At 43.2% G+C, this 17,979-nt stretch overlaps 1 protein-coding gene across 1 annotated transcript in view; it reads right to left on the bottom strand.

The window, feature by feature from the left end:
• The window catches only part of DCDC1 (doublecortin domain containing 1), a 500,455-nt gene that overhangs the window by 72,031 nt on the left and 410,445 nt on the right, over window positions 1-17,979 (bottom strand). The window contains exons 22-24 of the mRNA XM_090034627.1: window positions 10,651-10,832; window positions 595-705; window positions 254-353 (exon numbers count right to left, since the gene is read on the bottom strand). Of these exons, the coding sequence (XP_089890753.1) occupies window positions 254-353; window positions 595-705; window positions 10,651-10,832 (393 nt within the window). The remainder of the gene's footprint in view (window positions 1-253; window positions 354-594; window positions 706-10,650; window positions 10,833-17,979) is intronic.

The following is a 17,979-nucleotide window of genomic DNA, read 5'->3' as shown; positions in this document are numbered from 1 at the left end:
TTAAACACCCAGCGTTGAGATATATATCAGAATCCCTTACATGGCCCTTCTAAAATCAATCACAGATTTACTGTTTTTCCTTTTGTGTTTGACTTTCAGCGTAGATAGTCACCAGGTACAGGCTTTAGGGAGGCCTTAAGGTCAACTCTATTTATCATTGTAGACAAAGGTACAGTGTTCCAATTGTATGGGAACAAAACATTCTGAAATAATGTTATTACCTTAAGTTTCTTCCTTATAAATTTTTCCTTACCAGTTGATCTCTTTCAAGGTCTTTCAAAATAAAGACTTCCATCCCCTTTTCAGTGAATAATCTTCGAGCAGCAGTGCATAAATTCAACACTGTGGTACACCTTTAATAATGAAAAATAGACATACATAATCCATTTTTCATCAAGTTCACCTATGCTGGGAGCACTATTTTACTGACACTGTAAACCATTAAAGCCTAGACTTTTTTTGATTAAGTTACAAAGAATATTTTCAAAGCTAAACTAATGTAACATCAGACTGTTAAGTGATGTCATTTCTAGATATACAGTATGCCTGGATAAATTTATGACTGGAAAACAAAAACTGCATTTGAATTTTTACCTTTCTAAGAAATGCTGGAATTCTATTCTATATATATCCATTCCAGAGTCTTCATCAGGATGCATTTTCTGGTTCTCCTTTGTTTTCTGTCTCTTCTTTGCATTAATATTTCTAAAGCAAATGAATACCATTTTGATTGATACAGCACATAAACTATCAGTTAAATAAGTGCAGTCTCAAAATTATCAAGTCATCCACTTATGCATTTTCATGCAACACACAAAACAAAACAAAAATCCCCTCTATATATAATTTAGCAAAATTTAAGGGATTTTCAATCATACACTTGTGAAAAGTTGATTTTTATCAATGGCTGTCAATCAAATACAAAGCTTTTTACCTAATGGAATCTGGGGACATTTGAGACGTACAATCACATACAAGGAAACCTCATTAAATACACTGTTTATCATTAGACTGCTGCCAAAAGCGGCATGTGCTCAGTAATGGAAACCAACTATGAAGATGATTAATGAAGCCAACACTGAGCATGACTATAAAACACATGGCCCATACTGGGCAAACATACTGATATGAACCTTTTGATTATTTTTATGATGAAAATATCAAAAACTTAAAAACCTGCTTCCATCAGCTTATATTGCAATACAAAAGAAAACTTCATCAACTACAGGCCAACAAAACAATAAGATGTCAAAACTTAGAAACCTGCTTCCATCACTTACAAAACTTGTGACAAATAAATCCAATCAAAAACACAAAACATTTATACAGGGCATGTCTACATGAGATGCTTAATGCGAAGTAGCCTAATAACACTGCACAGTACCATGCTGAGCAAAAACCATGCTAATGTACTACTGCTTAGTAATATTAGGTTACTGTGTAGTAAGTGTCACAAAAAAACCATGCACTGGCACTACTGCACAGTTGGGCTAGTGACAGACATTCAAAAAGCCAGAACCTGAATTGATTCAATCTTTGCAGGTTAGTCTAACCTGGCTAGATTGAACCAATTTGCAAGTGAATAGAAATTCACAAAATGCAGGCACCTGCAGTGGCTCAAGCCAGGAACCAGGGGGGGTGGTGTTTCATTTCCCCCCTCCCTGTCCCTACCAGCATGGACCTGAGCTGGGGTCTGCCAGGCGCTCCCCACTTTGCTGCTGCTGTGGTGGGGCTGGGGTACAGCCAAACACCAGCCAGAATGGCCCCCTGAGGCAGGGAAGGGGGTTACCCCTCTACCCGTACTGCCCCCGGGGGACTCCAACCCAAGTCTGCCCACCCCAGCTGCTGCTGCCACCACTCACTCCCTGCATGAGGCAAGCAGCACAATAAGCCCCCTCCTTTCCCTTTTGCCAGATGCCAGAGGGAATGGGGAATAATGCCCCTCCCTGCCCCATTGCCTAAGGGGCCCTGCTGGCCGGTCTCTGCCCGAGCCCCTGACCCTGCTGCTGGAGAAGCAAGGGGGCAGAGCCCTGACGGGACAGCAGCCCCTGTCCTGGTGTCTGAGGAGCATAAGCCTCTTCCCAGCAGAGGGGCTGCAAGCAGGGGGTCAGAGCTGCTATAGACTGTGTGGGGCAAGCAGTGGCACTGGGACTCAGAGGGGGCCACAACCCCCAAAAGTCCCCCCAGTGCCCCCACCTCTGCTCACCCTGTGCAGTCTGCAGCAGCTCTGCCTGACCCACAGAGTGGCCCCTCTACCTGAAGCGTGTCCCCCTCCCTCCCCACCGAAAAGAGTCTTGTGCTCCTCAGACACCAGGACAGGGGCTGCTGCCCCATCAGGGCCATGCCCCCTCACTGTGGGAGCACCTGGCAGACTCTGCCTTGGGTCTGTGCCAGTAGGACAGGGAGGGAGTAAATCCCCTCCCTGGCCAGTTCACTCCAAGCTATGCTGGGGCTGGTCAGGCCCTCCAGCATCTGGCCAGGCCCCTGCCCCTGCCTGTCCCTGCTCCGGCTAGAGAGCAGAGGGGTGGGGCCAGCCCTGCTCCACTGGAGCAGAGAGCACAGTCCAGAGAGCATGCTGGGATGCTGGGGGACTCTAGTTTATCTTAACCCAGGAAGGGGTCTGGGACAGAAGTTGTATAAACTAGTTTCAGCTCAATCAGTTAAGTCTGATACCACATTCAACCAAGTTTATCTCAAACTGGTTTCAGCCATTTTGAAACTGGCTTATGTGCACGGAACTTATATTCTGTTACAGATTTAAACCGGTTTCTGATCACTTAAACCAGTTGATGTGTAACTTCTGTCCCTAGCCTAACTGGTGTTACTGTACATTTAGTTAGTACTTCATTATGCAAGTACTAAACCAAATGTACAATAACTACTGCACATAAATGAATGTGTCACTGTGCCCACATTGTCCAATGATTCCCTCCTTCCCCAAATTCCCATTAATCCAGGGGCCTGGGCGCTTTTGTTCCTTAATACTGCATTATATCCTGTTGCCTTCCAAACTTGTCTATTAACACCTATTGCCCTTTATCCCATATATGTTTTGTTTTAACCCCTATCGTGCCTTTTCCTAGCCAATCCATGGCCTGTGGCTACAACTTCACTGCCTTCCAGGCCTCATCATCTTTTCACCTTCCTAGATGTACTAGGTATCTCCATTTTTCTTTTTTCCATAAACCCATTATCTGCTCCTTACCTAGTTCTCTTGTGTCTTGCCAGCAATACCACCCCAGTTTACTCAAGTGCAAACACAAGGTTTCTTCTGCTGAGAGTTCCAGTTGTTGCAAGACTAGTAAGTTTCTTGCCTTCTACAACGCTGCATGAAAGCTCACTACAGCTTTCCATACTCTTCCTCCACCCTTCCTCTAGGTCCTGGCCTATACTTGGCAAAGAACCACTTCTAGTGTGAGTTGGCTTTTAGCACCCAGCTGGTATAGGAGTTTCTCTGGCTTCCCACAAACTGTTCTGGTAAACTGATTCTCCCACCTGATCTGCCATTTGCTTTCTTCCCTGCAACATGTTTATCTGGAGCATTCGCCTGCTCTACACAGTCCCCAGCTGTAATGGAGCACACGTACCAGGATGTGCTAGCAGCCAACTGAAGTCCTGGTAAACCTCCCCACTGAGGATACAGTCTGTTTTCCCTGATACAGACCTTAATTTTTTTTATGGTTCACCAACTCTGTTGTGGCTATTGTCTGCTTCCTGTACCAATTCACAAATTTTACAATCTTTTCTTACATTGGCAGTTTTCTCTCTGCTGTTTGAACGTTTCAGTCTACAGATCCAAAAATGAAGTCTATGCAGGATCATGAATGGACTACTACATCCACTCTAGTAGTCTTACCTGAGGTCCTGGGAGCCTTCTGGAGCTGCAGCCGTAGCAATCCTGCTGGGCAGAGCCTAACCGACAGCCACAGCACAGCTCCAAACAACCCAGCTCCACTTTTTAGCAGTGCATGCTGCTCGAGCATGTGCTGCTCTGGGTTTTTTTCTGCATTTTTTTTTTAACCCCTGGATATCCAGGGGTAAATAAAAACCACAGGAAAAAAACCCAGAGCAGCACATGCTTGGGCAGTGGGCCTTTGTATGGGTGCACAGGTGCGCAGATGTGGTTTTTGTAAAGGGAAAAGTTTTATCTTTTTCTGGTGTAATAGTTAGAGTGTAGATATATATAACCTTATGTATATAGAGAGACATATATTTTTACAAAAAACAAAAATATCTCCTCCCATTTGAATTTAGCATCCATGTTTGAAAATAAAAGTCAGAGGGCACATCCAGATAAGCGGGAACGTGTGTTTCCCTGGGGACAAGTAGCAGCACCACACCTCGTGCTGCTGCTAATTGTCTGTGAGGAACATCCATGCCATGCAAACTCTGGCACATGGCAGGTTACCCCAGGTGGGGTAAGAGAAGCTGGGTCCAGCAACTGTGCTGGCCCCAATAGCCTTACCTGGGGTCCTGGGGGCCTCCGGGAGCTGCAGCTGCAAAACTCCTGCAGCAGGAAACCTGGCCAGCAGCTAGAGTGTGGCTCTGGCCAGCCAGGCTCTGGTTTTGGGTGGTGTACACTGCCATTATGTGCACTGCCCCACTTCTTTTGGTGTGGGTTTTTTTGACCGTGGAATCTCCCAGGGTCAGAAAACCCACATGCACTACAAAGTAGCAATGTGGGAAACACCTGCAATGTGTGGTGTGTGGCACCACAGATGGGTCTGCAGTGCTACATACACATATCCATGCTCATCTGGATATGCCCAGAAAGTTCAAGAAGAATGTCTATGAGCATTTCTGATAAACTACACAGCATATAGGACCAACAGCTACCATAATTAAAATACGAACATTTACCAAATTACCACACCATGAAAACCAAAGCCATGAAAACCAAATTACTATTTCCTATTCCAAATGTAGGAAATTCCTGCAGTGTCCCTATAGAAACACTGGTGTGGTTGGTACTGGTAAGTGATGAAATATGCAACACAGGATATTCATTTTCTTGTTGCCAAACAAAATGGTTAAACAAACAAATAAATAATGTGGTCCACACTATTTGTGTGTGTAAATGAATGCTGTAAGCTAAGCTGTGGCAAATAAAGTAGCAGACAATAAAAGTAATTTTGAACATTTCCATATAAATGGAGGCTCCTTTGAAGGAAAGCAACGCAGATCACATATCACTCATAAGACAGTCATATATATTTGCTAAACCAGCAATAATACATGTAAGTAATACCATGTTTGATTCATAATGAAAGCATAACAGTAATGAAATTCTGTGTTAAGCTTCAAATATTCAGTAACCTTATTACTTGTAAATTATCACAACTGTACACAGGCTTTAACCTAAATGTAAAAAGACAAGCCCCTATTCTGAAAAGGTAATTCCTTTGCTTCCATCCATTGCTTATATACAGTATTTGTAACCCTGACATCCCAAATCACCTATCTGAAATTCCCAGAGTTGATTGTAAGACAATGACCATACCAGTAAACCGTGAGTTTTCACTTCCTTGTCTTGTGAGATATTAACTTTTAAAGCCTACGACATTAATTAATTCCTGTAAGTTCAGATTTCCAGAGCCCTGGCAGTTCGTGAATTGGTTAGAAAGAACAATGCAGAAGGAGAGACACGGTTTTTAGCCACTGGCAGGCAGGGGGAGAATCTCAGAAAGAGCTTATCCTGATTTGTTTCCTCAAACTGGAAAGTGTACCCTTCTTCAGTTTGTCACTCACAACATTTTTATTTAAATATGCATTACATGTAAATGTTTGGCAGAAAGCCTTTTCAAAATATTTATGAGGTGTTATCTAATATTGATGATCCTCCGCAGTCCCTTCCAGCCCAAATGTATATGAAAATTGTCTCAGGGAGGGAGGGACAATACACCAAGTTTCAGAATGGTGTAATATATTATGAGACAAGTACAGCCCCAGTCCTACAAATAATTCTGTGCATTCTTTATCCTGAATTTGTGAATAATCTCAGTGATTTACGTAGCTGTGAGACCAACAGAAAACAGAAAAAAGGCTTCCTATTCTAAATTACCTTGTTGAGAAGGAAATTCAACAATGTTTAAAAAAAGTAAGCACTGTAATTTCAGAGCAGATAGAAATAAAAAAGGTGGGAAAGTTAGGGCTAGTCATTAACTCTCCATGTAAAAAGATCTGAATTATTTTAAGAGCACTATACTCACATTTTAGATCTAGCAGAATGAACTAATTATGAAATGTATGCGTCAAAGATTTCAATTTCAGGCTTGACTTTACTTTGAAAATTAATTTTTTACTTTATCATTTTTGCAGGCATCTCAGTGGACAGCCTATCTGAATGTTACTCATTGTTCAATGATGTATGGAGTGTATTTAATCAATGTGAAAAAGTAATATTAAACTATTATCAGAAGCATCAAATGTTCTAAAAACCTCAAAAGAAAGGTCAAAAGGTAACATCTCTGCTAACAATATGAAAAACAATGTATTTAACTTATTCTTTACACCAAAGCTTTACAATGATATATGAATTACTATCTTTGTCACATGAAATGACAAATGCTCCCTTTTTTTAAATACAGAATATTTTAAACAATAGAAATGATTCATGTATGTATAAACAACATTTTTTTCAATATTTTGCTTGAGAGTATTTTGAATAATCATTTCAGTGATAAATAATATTTTGAATAGCCAATTGCAGATTTCATTGATATGACCTATGATCATTATTAAACCATTTACTGTGTTAGAGAGCTAACTGTAGTAAATGCCAATAGGAACAATTATCCCACAATTAAATAGCTATATATTTTAAAGTCAGGTACAGGCAGTCCTCGACTTACAACGTTTCGAGTTGCAACATATCGCACTTACAATGTTTATAAATTGACACCCTGTTTCAACTTTATGGGAACGTCCACACATTCAAGCACGTGCACTTGCAGCAGCTCAAATAAAAGTGGTACGAATTTGAGCCTGGGCTTTTTGCCTCAGCACACGTGCTCAGATATGCATTTTGTTGAGAAGCAAATTGTGCCACTTGTGGCAAAATAACCCTGCCTGGCTCCTCCCAGATCTGCAGCCAGGGCGAGCTACAGCCTGGGGCCAGCACCTGTGCTGTCCCCAGCAAGACAAAAAGCTGCCCTGTTTTGGCCCCAGCAGTACAAAAACCTGCCCTGACCAGTAACTCAGGGTTAGTTGACCTCAGGAGCTTCTGGAGCCCAGGAAATTGGTATCTGAGGACACTAGCCCCTTGTGTCAGCTAGACTGCTCAAGCAGCATCCCAAATTCACTTTTTAAAGTACCCCAAAATCTACATTCTTCCACAATTAGAACAAAAGAGAAAGGGAAAGGGGGATTGAACTGATGGGCAATGTTTTATTGTTATATTTACAATGTTAAAGAAATTTGGAAGCCTATCAGTATCTCTAGTATCATAATAAAATAAATCCTAAATATCTATATGTTTTAATGTTTGCTTTGGGTTTCCTTATCACATGGTAGGTGTGTGATGGGGAGATGTGGGGTATGCAGGAGGGGGTGGGAAGGGAGGTGGGGGGATTTGGGTGGGTGTGAAGGGATGTGAGTCACTGTGTGGGTAAGTGTGGTGGGACTGTGGGTGTGGAGGCTGTTAGGAGGGTCCCCTGCATGAATGCCGCATGCCCCTGGTGGCTGGCAGGGCACGACAGCTCTGGTGGCGGTGGAAGTGTGGTGGTAGTGGTAAGCAGGGAGCTCCTGCAGATGCCACCAGCACTGTCGGCAGCAGGGGAAGAAGTGGTGAGTGGCAGGCACCCACAGACACCACCAGCAGCAACAGCAGTGGCCAGCAGCAATTGCTGACTGCCCGCAGACACCACTGGCGTTGCAGGGGGTGGGGGGGCAGCAAGTGGCAACCGCATACAGAGTGGAGGCTGGGGATGAGCAGGAGAACAAGCGGGAGGTTGGAGAGAATAGGAGAATGAACAGGAGGCTCATTCTCCCCACCCCAGTTGGTTCCCCTGCTCCCCATTCATTCCCCCCATCCATCATTCATTGCCCCTGCCCCCTGTTCATTCCCCCTGCTTCCCATTTATTCCCCTGCTCCCCACTCATTCCCCCTTCCCCTGTTCATTACCCCCCTCCAGCTCATTCCCCCCACTCTCCATTCATTCCCCCAACTCCCCGCTTGCTTTCCCAGCCCCCCACACTCACCAGCAGTAGCAGAGAATGAGCAGGAGGCTGGAGAGAGCAAGGGAAGTCTCCAGCTTATCTCCAAGGGCTTGTCTCCAGCCTCCTGCTGGTCTCCAGCCCCCTGCTCCTTCCCCTGCTTGTTTCCAGCCTCAGGAGGGAGCAGGAGGCTGGAGACTGCCCCTGAAGACATTCCCCTGCTGTTTCCAGCCCCCTGCTCTTTCCCCTGCTCCCCCAAGGCTGGAGACAAGCAGGGGAAGTAACAGGAGCTGGAGACATCAGTTTAAACTTTACAGCACTTGATCAGATGTGATGCCACACCAGTGAACAAGTTTGTTGCATCACTCATCTCCCTGGAGAACATCTGTCCAAACTTGCTTGGACACTTTCTTTAAGAAAGCAGACAAGACTCCAGAAAAACCTACAGCCAAGTCTCCTGAGAAGACTCCAGCCAAGAACCCTTCCAAAAGTCCAACCAAGAGCCTTTCAAAAAGTCCAGCAAAGTCACCTCAAAGAAGTCCTTCCAAATCAATATGAGTGCTACTTACAATATGAACATATTAATGTGGCTATATTACTCATCTATAATTAATCGAGTACAAAATTCTGGGTTATTTTGGTGAAAATAGGGTATTGGGCCTCGGTTCAGGAACAAATCCCACATTTATGAGAAAATTGGTTCTGAGTTACAATGTTTCAACGTAAGATGCAGTTTTCAGGAACCGGTTGTGCCCTAAGTCCGAGGACTTCCTATATTTTTACCAATACTCACAAGCATTCAAATCTCTTCCACGTTGGGTTCCATTCAAACCTGATCATGACAAAACCCTTAATTACAGACCTCTGTTAACTCCTTAAACTTTCTCACTATTACTAATATAGGGTCATTGTCATATGGTCTTTAAAATACCAAAACATGCAGAATGATTTAGCAGAACAGAAGGGGGCAATTTTTTTGGCAGGTGTGCCATAAATTAGCCCCATACTCTCCCCTAATTTCACTCTACTACTCTCCCACTGCCCAATCCCTGCCCTGTCCTGCTTTCCTGATCTGCTGCTTTGCTTACTGCTTCCTGCCCTGTGCCTCCTGCTCAGTGTGCAGCTCTGTTATTACTTCCTGCCCTATTTGCCACTGTGCTGCCTACCCGCTCCTTTGGTCCTCCATGTGCCACACACACAGGCTGTCCTCTTACCATCTGCCACCCCTGTATTACAATATCATTAGAAGGAAACAGGCATTATTTTAAAGCAAGTGGTTCAAATTCTGTCATTCAGTGACTATTTTGTTGAAAATTCACTATAAGTTTTAGTCATTTCTAAGCTGATCAATGTCAGTGAATTAAAGACATTTTCACAATGGGTCTCTTGGACAACAGTTTCAGCAGACTTGTGGCAGACTGAGATGGAGAACCTTCACTTCCCACTCTATCTTGTCTCTTTGACAAACAGGATTTTAATCTCTGTCTGTATCAGTGCTACACTGTGGGTGCGGCTATATGAGACACTTAATGGGAAATAATACTTATCTCCCAGCCTGAGCTCTGGGGTCATGGGACTCGGGCTGGGAGACCCTTATCTCCCAGCAGCAGCTCCCTGAGGACAGGGCCATCACTGGGAGATGCCTATCTCCCAGCCCAGCCCCTATGACTGCAGAGCTCAGGCTGGAAGATAAGCATCTCCCAGTGGCATCCCCTCAGTCATGGAGCCAGTGCTGGGAGCTCTCTGCTGGCAGGAGCTAGGGAGCTGGGTGTGGAACAAGCTCCCCAACCCCCACTCCATGATTACAACTGTGATTGCAGAGCAGGGGCTGGGAGCTCCCTGCATGGGAACAGTTCCTTGCCCAGCCTGGAGCTGACTGGGAGCTGCCCCTGACTGGGACAGTTCCCAGCTAGCCCCAGGCTGTTGCAGAAAAGCACATGCAGCCTAAAGATGACACAGCAAATCTAGGCTAGAATAAATACATGTGTCAATGTGCCCTGTCCATCATAATACAGAAGACATAAAACAGCATGTTAGTTTTCACCTTGTGTGGTTTTTACCTTGTTTATCAGAAAATATATCAGCTCAGGGTGTACACTAACTTCACAAGAAAGAAGTGATGTCAAGAAGCTGCCTCTGAATCAGGTTCCTTCGCATAATAACATATTGTACTGCCAGCAATAGACTACGGGCAAGCAAGCTTTTGACAATTTAAGCTCATGCATCATAAATTAATGACCAAAGAATAATTCCCAGCAGCAATTAGAGTAAATTACTTAATAAATAGAGTGTGAATTGTCTGTATTATTTGAGAATGAGAAAAGTGGTTGCTTTGGGAGACTACTGTGGCTTTTGAGTAGGATCCTGATTAAATTATTCGTAACACATTCAATGCACTGTATGCTAACTGAAGGTATATGCAAATTAAAGTAAAATATAAGTCTTAAGACATTTTTAAGTTTATGACATTATTAAAATTAACTTCTGTTTCCTTACTGTCTACTTAGTACAGTTGTAAGATCAGGTACAATGATGGTGACAGCCCTGCTTTTGTCCATGTCTCCATTGCGTAACACCCGTAGTCTCACAGGCATAAGCCAATATGATTTCATTCCGGCTGGTTTCTTTAGTGAGGGACTATTTGGAATCAGCAATCCTTCAATTGGCCAATCAAAATCCTTTTAATATAAAAGCAAATGGTTAGTGGATTTGATATACATGGTTCAGGGAATAATCATATGTGCAATAATCATTGCGGTCTACCACATTATATAAACCCTTATAATGCTTTTATAGTTAACCATGATACAAGTAAGCATGTTGCAAGTGTTTGGAAACCACAGTGATAGCTGAGGTATAGGAACCTAGATAGTGGGCCAGCTGCAGCCCGAAGGCTGCAAACAGCTGCTCTGGGATCCAGCATGTCAGCACTCTGACACCTACCAAGGTAGACATTGGTTTTTCAGCACTCTGGCCAAAAAATGTTGCCTAGCCCTGCTCTACTTTGTGGATAGAATCAATACTGTTACAGTGTAGGTTCTCATACTTTTTCCACAGTACATATCACATCTTAATAATCATGTCCCTGATCTGTAAACATGTATGAATGTGCTTTGCTTTACCTTATTACTGTAAATAATTCCATTTTGTTCCAACAGTACTGGGTTTTATATTATCTCAAAGAAAACCTCCCCTTCTAATTTCACAATCACAAAAGTATTTGTTATTGAATATCTTTGTAACAAACAAATATCAAGGAAGCAGGAAAGCATTAGTGGGAAGGTGTCCAAATATTTTGTCTTGAATGTGATAAATGTTTTGCCTTTTTCATTAAAAGTATACATCATACCGTTTGCTTTCACTATTCAATTCTCCCTCTCCTATCCAGTTTACCCTTTCACTTCTGCAAAGTGTACTGCTCAGCTACTGGATTTCTTCTGTTCTTTTTATGCTTTTCATTTATTATTGTTGACAGCTGATTTACACATTAATGGGCAGCTTTAACTGTTGCTACCAAGAACAGAGGCCCTTGACAGATGCTCCTAGTTCCTCTCATTGGCTAGGGAGAGAAATGACACATAAATTAGTGTAAGTGATCAGAAACCAGCTCAAATCTGTAATACAACAGAAGTTCAATGCACATAAACCACTTTCAAAGTGGCTGAAACAGGTTTAAGATAAACCTGGATGGATGTAGTATCAGACTTAACTGATTTAGGGTAAATCAGTTTATTGAACTTTTGTCCCAGATCCCCTCCACACACAAGTTAATTCATAGGGCCCCAGCATCCCAAGATGCTTTGAACCTCCCCATAAGTGTAGTGTGTGTTTGAATAGGTTATGTTTAGATTAAGCGATAAGAGTATTATAGTGATAGTAATATGTTCAATGGATATATATATATATATATATATATATATATTATGTGTAATCATTTATATATGTAATTAAGCCATGAACTTTTTCTATAATATGTTAAGGATAGTAGTGGGATTGATTGAATGAATGTAGAATGTATAGAATATTTAGAGTGTGCCTGTGTAAGCAAGAGGAGGTTTGCTAAGGCACTGAATATGCAAGTTACCAGACAGTGAAATGATTAATGGATGGCTGAAGAACCAGTCTGTGACCAGGTGCAGAGGAGATAGGCTAAGCAACAGGATAAAGGAGGAATTCTGCGTGTCTTGCAATTTAGCCTAAACAACTTTCAAGGCTAGAAGACTGACTTTTATGACAAAGGTGACCTCAAGCTGAGATAACGAAGAGAATGATAAGAAACAATATCTGTATGAAGACATACGGATGGAAAAGTACCTCAACTTCAGACAAAGATTTGAAATCCCTGTAGAAGTGGGATGCAGCAATGCCAGAGCAGGGAATTCACACTCTGCAATATCAGGGAGCACAGGCATGTCTGTTCACCCCCACTCCCATCACCCTGAATGAGCCTGGGCTGGCCACCCAGGGCTAATATTGAGCAGCAAGCTGGTAACTATAACATCTAAATAGAGTGTGTGTCTGTTTGTCTGCATGTGTGTGTTTGTGAGAATGGTGTGTTTAGTGCATGTCTTTGTATGTTTTTGCTTTATGTAATCAATAAATGTGGCACCTTGCCTTATCCCCCCTTATAAGGTCTCGCTCGTGATTTGAGCAATAGGAAATTTGTATAACATAAGCCCCTCCTCATATGGTGGATGTGCTAGCCTGGCCCAAGTTGTCTGCTCCAACCAAGCAGGGAAGCATGCTCTAGCACCTCCCGGCTTCTGGCTTGGGCTACTGCAGGCATCTGGCTGCATTTCCAGAATCACTTTTGATTATCAGTTCAATCTATGAAGCTTAGACTAACCTGAAAAAGGTTGAATCAATTCACCCTCGGGGTTTTTGGCTGCCTGTACTTAGCCATAAGGGACAGGCACACATTAGGGGCTAGCTTGTCACACTACTTTGTTTACAATTATTTCTATGAGGAGTATCCAGGCTCTGTTTTCTAATGAGGAAGTGCCTAGACACCTAGAAAAGCTGAAGTGGAACCAAAACGGAGAGGAGCCATTACCATGTGACCTGCTTAGAGTCTGCAGATCTCCACTGCCCCTGCACTGTAATTTGAAAACACCATGTTAACGAATGAATATTAAAGAGGAATGGGATTTTCTTAAACCTCACTGAAATCTGAGCCTCCTTACATGAAAAGGAAGATTTGAGATCATGGCAGTGAATCATACCAGGTAAAGGAGGTTATCATGGATCAATCAAGAGTTGATAAAATACAGGTTTATATGGATTAAATTGAGATTATAGATAGCAAATGAGGAATTAAGGATATAAAGCAATGAGGGAGAAGCAAGAAGTTAGGTGGTTTAAACAACATAAATGTAATATAGGCAAGTTAATGTTGGAGCAATTAATCCGTTAACTGCCAGAATGTCATGGTTTTTAGTGAATGATCTCACAGAGTTAATGCTGAATAACCTAGTTTCAGATATTTAATTTCCCATGTAATTTCTTTTTTAAATAAAAAAAAGAGAGAGAGAAAAATATGAAGATAATTGGCTTGTACAGGTTACAAATTGCCCTGGCTTTATTAGAATACCTCATAAAATGTTGGACTAATTTTCACAGTGCAGATGTTTAAGTGTGCACTTGTTTTGACTAGTAGTGTCCCCAAAATTTTGCTAACATTAACACCATTTATTCAAACCATTTTGTCCCTCTGAATTCAACAAAACATTCATCTCTTCCTTCCCCTCAACTTGCCCGATATTAAGTACTACTGAAATAGTAAATTGTAACAATAGCTGAGGCCGCATGATCCAGGACCATAGTTGTCATGGGTGACTTCAATTACCCAGACATCTTGTGGGAGAATCATTCAGCAAAATCCGAGTGGTCACAAAGCTTCCTCTTGTGCGTGGATGACCTCTACCTGACTCAAAAAGTCTATGGGCCAACGAGAGGTAAAGCGCTGCTTGACCTGGTACTGGCTACTGGGGATGACCTAATTGGTGACCTAGTGATCGACAGGAAGCTTGGTGACAGCGACCATGAGCTGATCACCTTCATCATCCGTCATAAAGCTGGCAAGTCAATCAGCAACACGGAAGTCCTTGACTTCAGGAAAGCTACTTTGACAAGCTCAGGAGGCTTGTCAGTGAGATCCTAAGGGACCGTGACTCCAGGGAGAGGGGAGTTTAAGAAGAGCGTTTGCTCCATCTCGGAGGGAAGGCAGCAAGAGGGCACAGCAGCCTCCCAGCTTTCCAGGGATCTAGCAGATTTCCTGACACTAAAAAGAAAGGCCTACAAAGGATGGAGGATGGGATTCACCTCCAAGGAGGATTATTCTGCACTGGTCTGGTCCTGCAGGGAGCAAACCAGGAAAGCCAAGGCTGCAACTGAACTCCAACTAGCTTCAAGCATCAAAGACAATAAAAAGTCCTTTTTCAGATATGTGGGGAGCTGGAGGAAAAGCAAGGGCAACGTTGGACCCCTGCTGAACCAGATGGGGCAACTGACACCTGACGCCCAGGAAAAAGCCAACCTATTAAATGGGTACTTTGCATCGGTCTTTCTTCAGTCCCATGGGATGCCAATGCCCACCACGGGACTGGGCGGTTCAGGTGAGGGAGATCCCCTGCCCTCCATTAATGCTGACATCGTGAAGGAACACCTTGAGGAGCTGGATACCTTCAAGTCAGGCGGCCCTAACAATCTACACCCCAGGGTACTCAAGGAGCTCGTGAGCATCATAGCCCAGCCTCTGGCACAGAACTTTGAAAACTCCTGGCACTCTAGTATAGTGCCCAAAGACTGGAAGAAGGCCAATGTGGTACCTATCTTCAAGAAAGGGAGGAAAGTGGATCTGGCTAACTATAGGCCCATCAGCCTGACTTCTATCCTAGGGAAGATCTTAGAAAAGTTTATTAAAGAGGCCAATGCCAACATCCTAAGGGATAGCCAGCACGGGTTTGTTGCGGGTAGGTCTTGCTTGACCAATCTCATTTCCTTCTATGACCAGGTGACCTATCACCTGGACAAGGCAGAAGAGATTGATGTCATATATCTTGACTTCAAAAAAGACTTCCATCTGGTCTCCCATGATCACTTCTTGGCAAAACTGGCCAATTGTGGCCTTGGGTCCACCACGATCCTCTGGCTGGGAAATTGGTTCTGTGGTCAGACCCAGGGGGTAGTAATTGATGGAAGTCAATCATCATGTTGTCCTGTGACCAGTGGGGTCCCCCAAGACTCTGTCCTTGGACCCATATTGTTCAACATCTTCATTAACGATGTGGACATTGGAGTCAAAAGTGGACTGGCCAAGTTCGCTGATGACACCAAACTTTGGGGCAAAGCATCCACACCAGAAGACAGGCGAGTGATCCAGGATGACCTGGACAGGCTCAGCAAATGGGCGGACAAGAACCTGATGGTGTTTAACACCAAAAAATGCAAGGTTCTTCACCTTAGGAAGAAAAACCTGCAGCATCTTTACAGGCTTGGCAGTGCTATGCTGGCTAGCACTATGGAAGAGCACTATGGAGAGACTTTAGGGTCATCACTGACCACAAGATGAACATGAGCCCACCACAGGACTGGGCAGTTGCAATGCAATGCTGTGGCTATTAAAGCGACCAAAATCCATAGATGCTTCTCAAGCAAATCCCGGGACATAATTCTTCCCCTGTACTTGGCCTTGGTGAGGCCACAGCTGGAGTACTGCATGCAGTTTTGGGCTCTACAATTAAAAAAGGATGTGGAGAAGCTTAAGAGAATCCGGAGAAGAGCCACATGAATGATCAGAGGTCAGGAAAACAGACTATACAATGACAGGCTGAGAGCCATTGGGCTCTTTAGCCTGGAAAAGCACAGGCTCAGGAGTGATCTGATGGCCACCTATAAGTTTATCAGGGTGACTACCAGTATCTAGGGGAATATTTGTTCACCGGAGCGCCCCAAGGGATGATGAGGTCAAATGGTCATAAACTACTACAAGACCATTTCAGGCTGGACATAAGGAAGAATTTCTTTACTGTCCGAGCCCCCAAGTTCTGGAACAACCTGCCATCAGAGGTGGTTCAAGCACCTACATTGAACACCTTCAAGAGCAAATTGGATGCTTCTTATCTTGCTAGGGTCCTATGACCCCAGCTGACTTCCTGCCCTTTGGGCAGGGGGCTGGACTCTATGATCTTCCGAGGTCCCTTCCAGCACTAATGTCTATGAAATCTATGAAACATTTGTTGTGTGTGAGTGTATGTGGTGGGGGACAGAGGAGAGGGTGCAGGTATTTGGAACCACATAGCTTAAACTGAGGCATCTATTCCTTATAAATAGTGTAGATCTTAAGTTTTTTAAAAATCTTTTTAAAGCTTAATTAAAGCAGTATTGGTAACCTATGGTTTGCTGAGCCACTTGATCCAGCCTATAGGGCTGGGGGGCTTTGGCAATATTCAGTGGCAGGGGCCTTCACCCATGCTATACTGCGACACAAGCCAGACAACAGGAACAAGCAGGAATAAACACAGTCCTAGCACCAGCCACCCATAGACCTGAACTGGGTCATTCAGGCCCACCACCAGAAAATGCTGATGACCACTAGGTTAAAGCTCTTCCCACCTGAACAAATGAATGCATGAAATACCTGCTTTTCTAATCTTCAGTATTTTCTTAGCTATTACAAAAATTAAAATCTATGTTTTCTTTTTTTTCCCTCACACAGGTAATAGATTTTTAAGCTTATGCTTTATCAGTACCAATGGGTATTTTTACACATGTTCCAAGGTGGGGGGGGGTCACTCTAATTAAAGAGCCCACAGCCTCTCGTGTACTCAGTGTCCCATGCTTAAAAATGGTGGTGGGGGCACTTTAACTAAAGCTTGTTAAATGAGCTTTACTTAAAACTTCCTCACCACCATTTTGAAGCACAGGGACACTGAATACACATGACACTGAGGCTACTGGAGTGTACTAATTAGCATGCTTCAGCAGACTAGACTAATCGAGTCTGCTCCAAAGTATTCTACTTAGAATGTGTCGGAGCAGATGTCTAGCACATAAGTGTCCAAAAGTACCAAATTAATGAGATGCACTGGAAGCTAACAGGCCTATGCAGCCTGATCAATAACATTGACTTACAGCAAATGTCAACTTTCAGCTCAATTCCTGTTTCATTTCTGCTAATAAAAACTAATCTAATCTACTATGTCTAGTTTCTGCTATGGGTTCATCATTAAACAGTTCTATAAACCTCACCTACTTTGACTTTGTGCCTACTCTAATTAGTAACATTGACAGACAAGTTGCAGGGGTTAAAACTGAACCTTTCTTTACTCACGAAAACAAGGAAAAAACCTGTTTTGCTATGATTTGGGTTGACTGAACATGTGTAAAACCAGAGAAAGTTAGAAAAAAATTACAAGCATGTATTTCAAATTTGAAATGTAACCTAAGGAATATGCTCCAGGGGTGAAAATGTACGCAGACAATATACCTTTTATTGCTAACTAATGTATGAGTTACAGGAAAGCATTGTTGCAATAAGCCACAATAATATAATGGCAAAAAAAGAAAATAAGAAATTATCTGCAAGTGAAAAGTAAAACACTGAATGGCATATCGCTCTGGAGAGTTACTCGAATCTAAGACAAAGCTCTCTTCCTTTATCTAACACGGGGAGAAAGCCCCTCATCATAGTTTCACATACAACTGGGAAGACGGATGGCAACTAAGGCTCTGACTCTAGGCCTGACCTGGATTTGGGGTTGGAGTTGGAACTGCAGCTGCTGTGCATCTCCTGCTGCTTCTGCCCCCTGCAGCCCTTGTCACCCC

This window comes from Crocodylus siamensis, chromosome 2, assembly GCF_052110815.1.
Source record: "Crocodylus siamensis isolate JL-2025a chromosome 2, ASM5211081v1, whole genome shotgun sequence".
NCBI lineage: Eukaryota > Metazoa > Chordata > Crocodylia > Crocodylidae > Crocodylus > Crocodylus siamensis.
The sequence above is the reverse complement of the archived record's forward strand: the minus strand, read 5'-3'. Positions and strand labels throughout refer to the sequence as shown.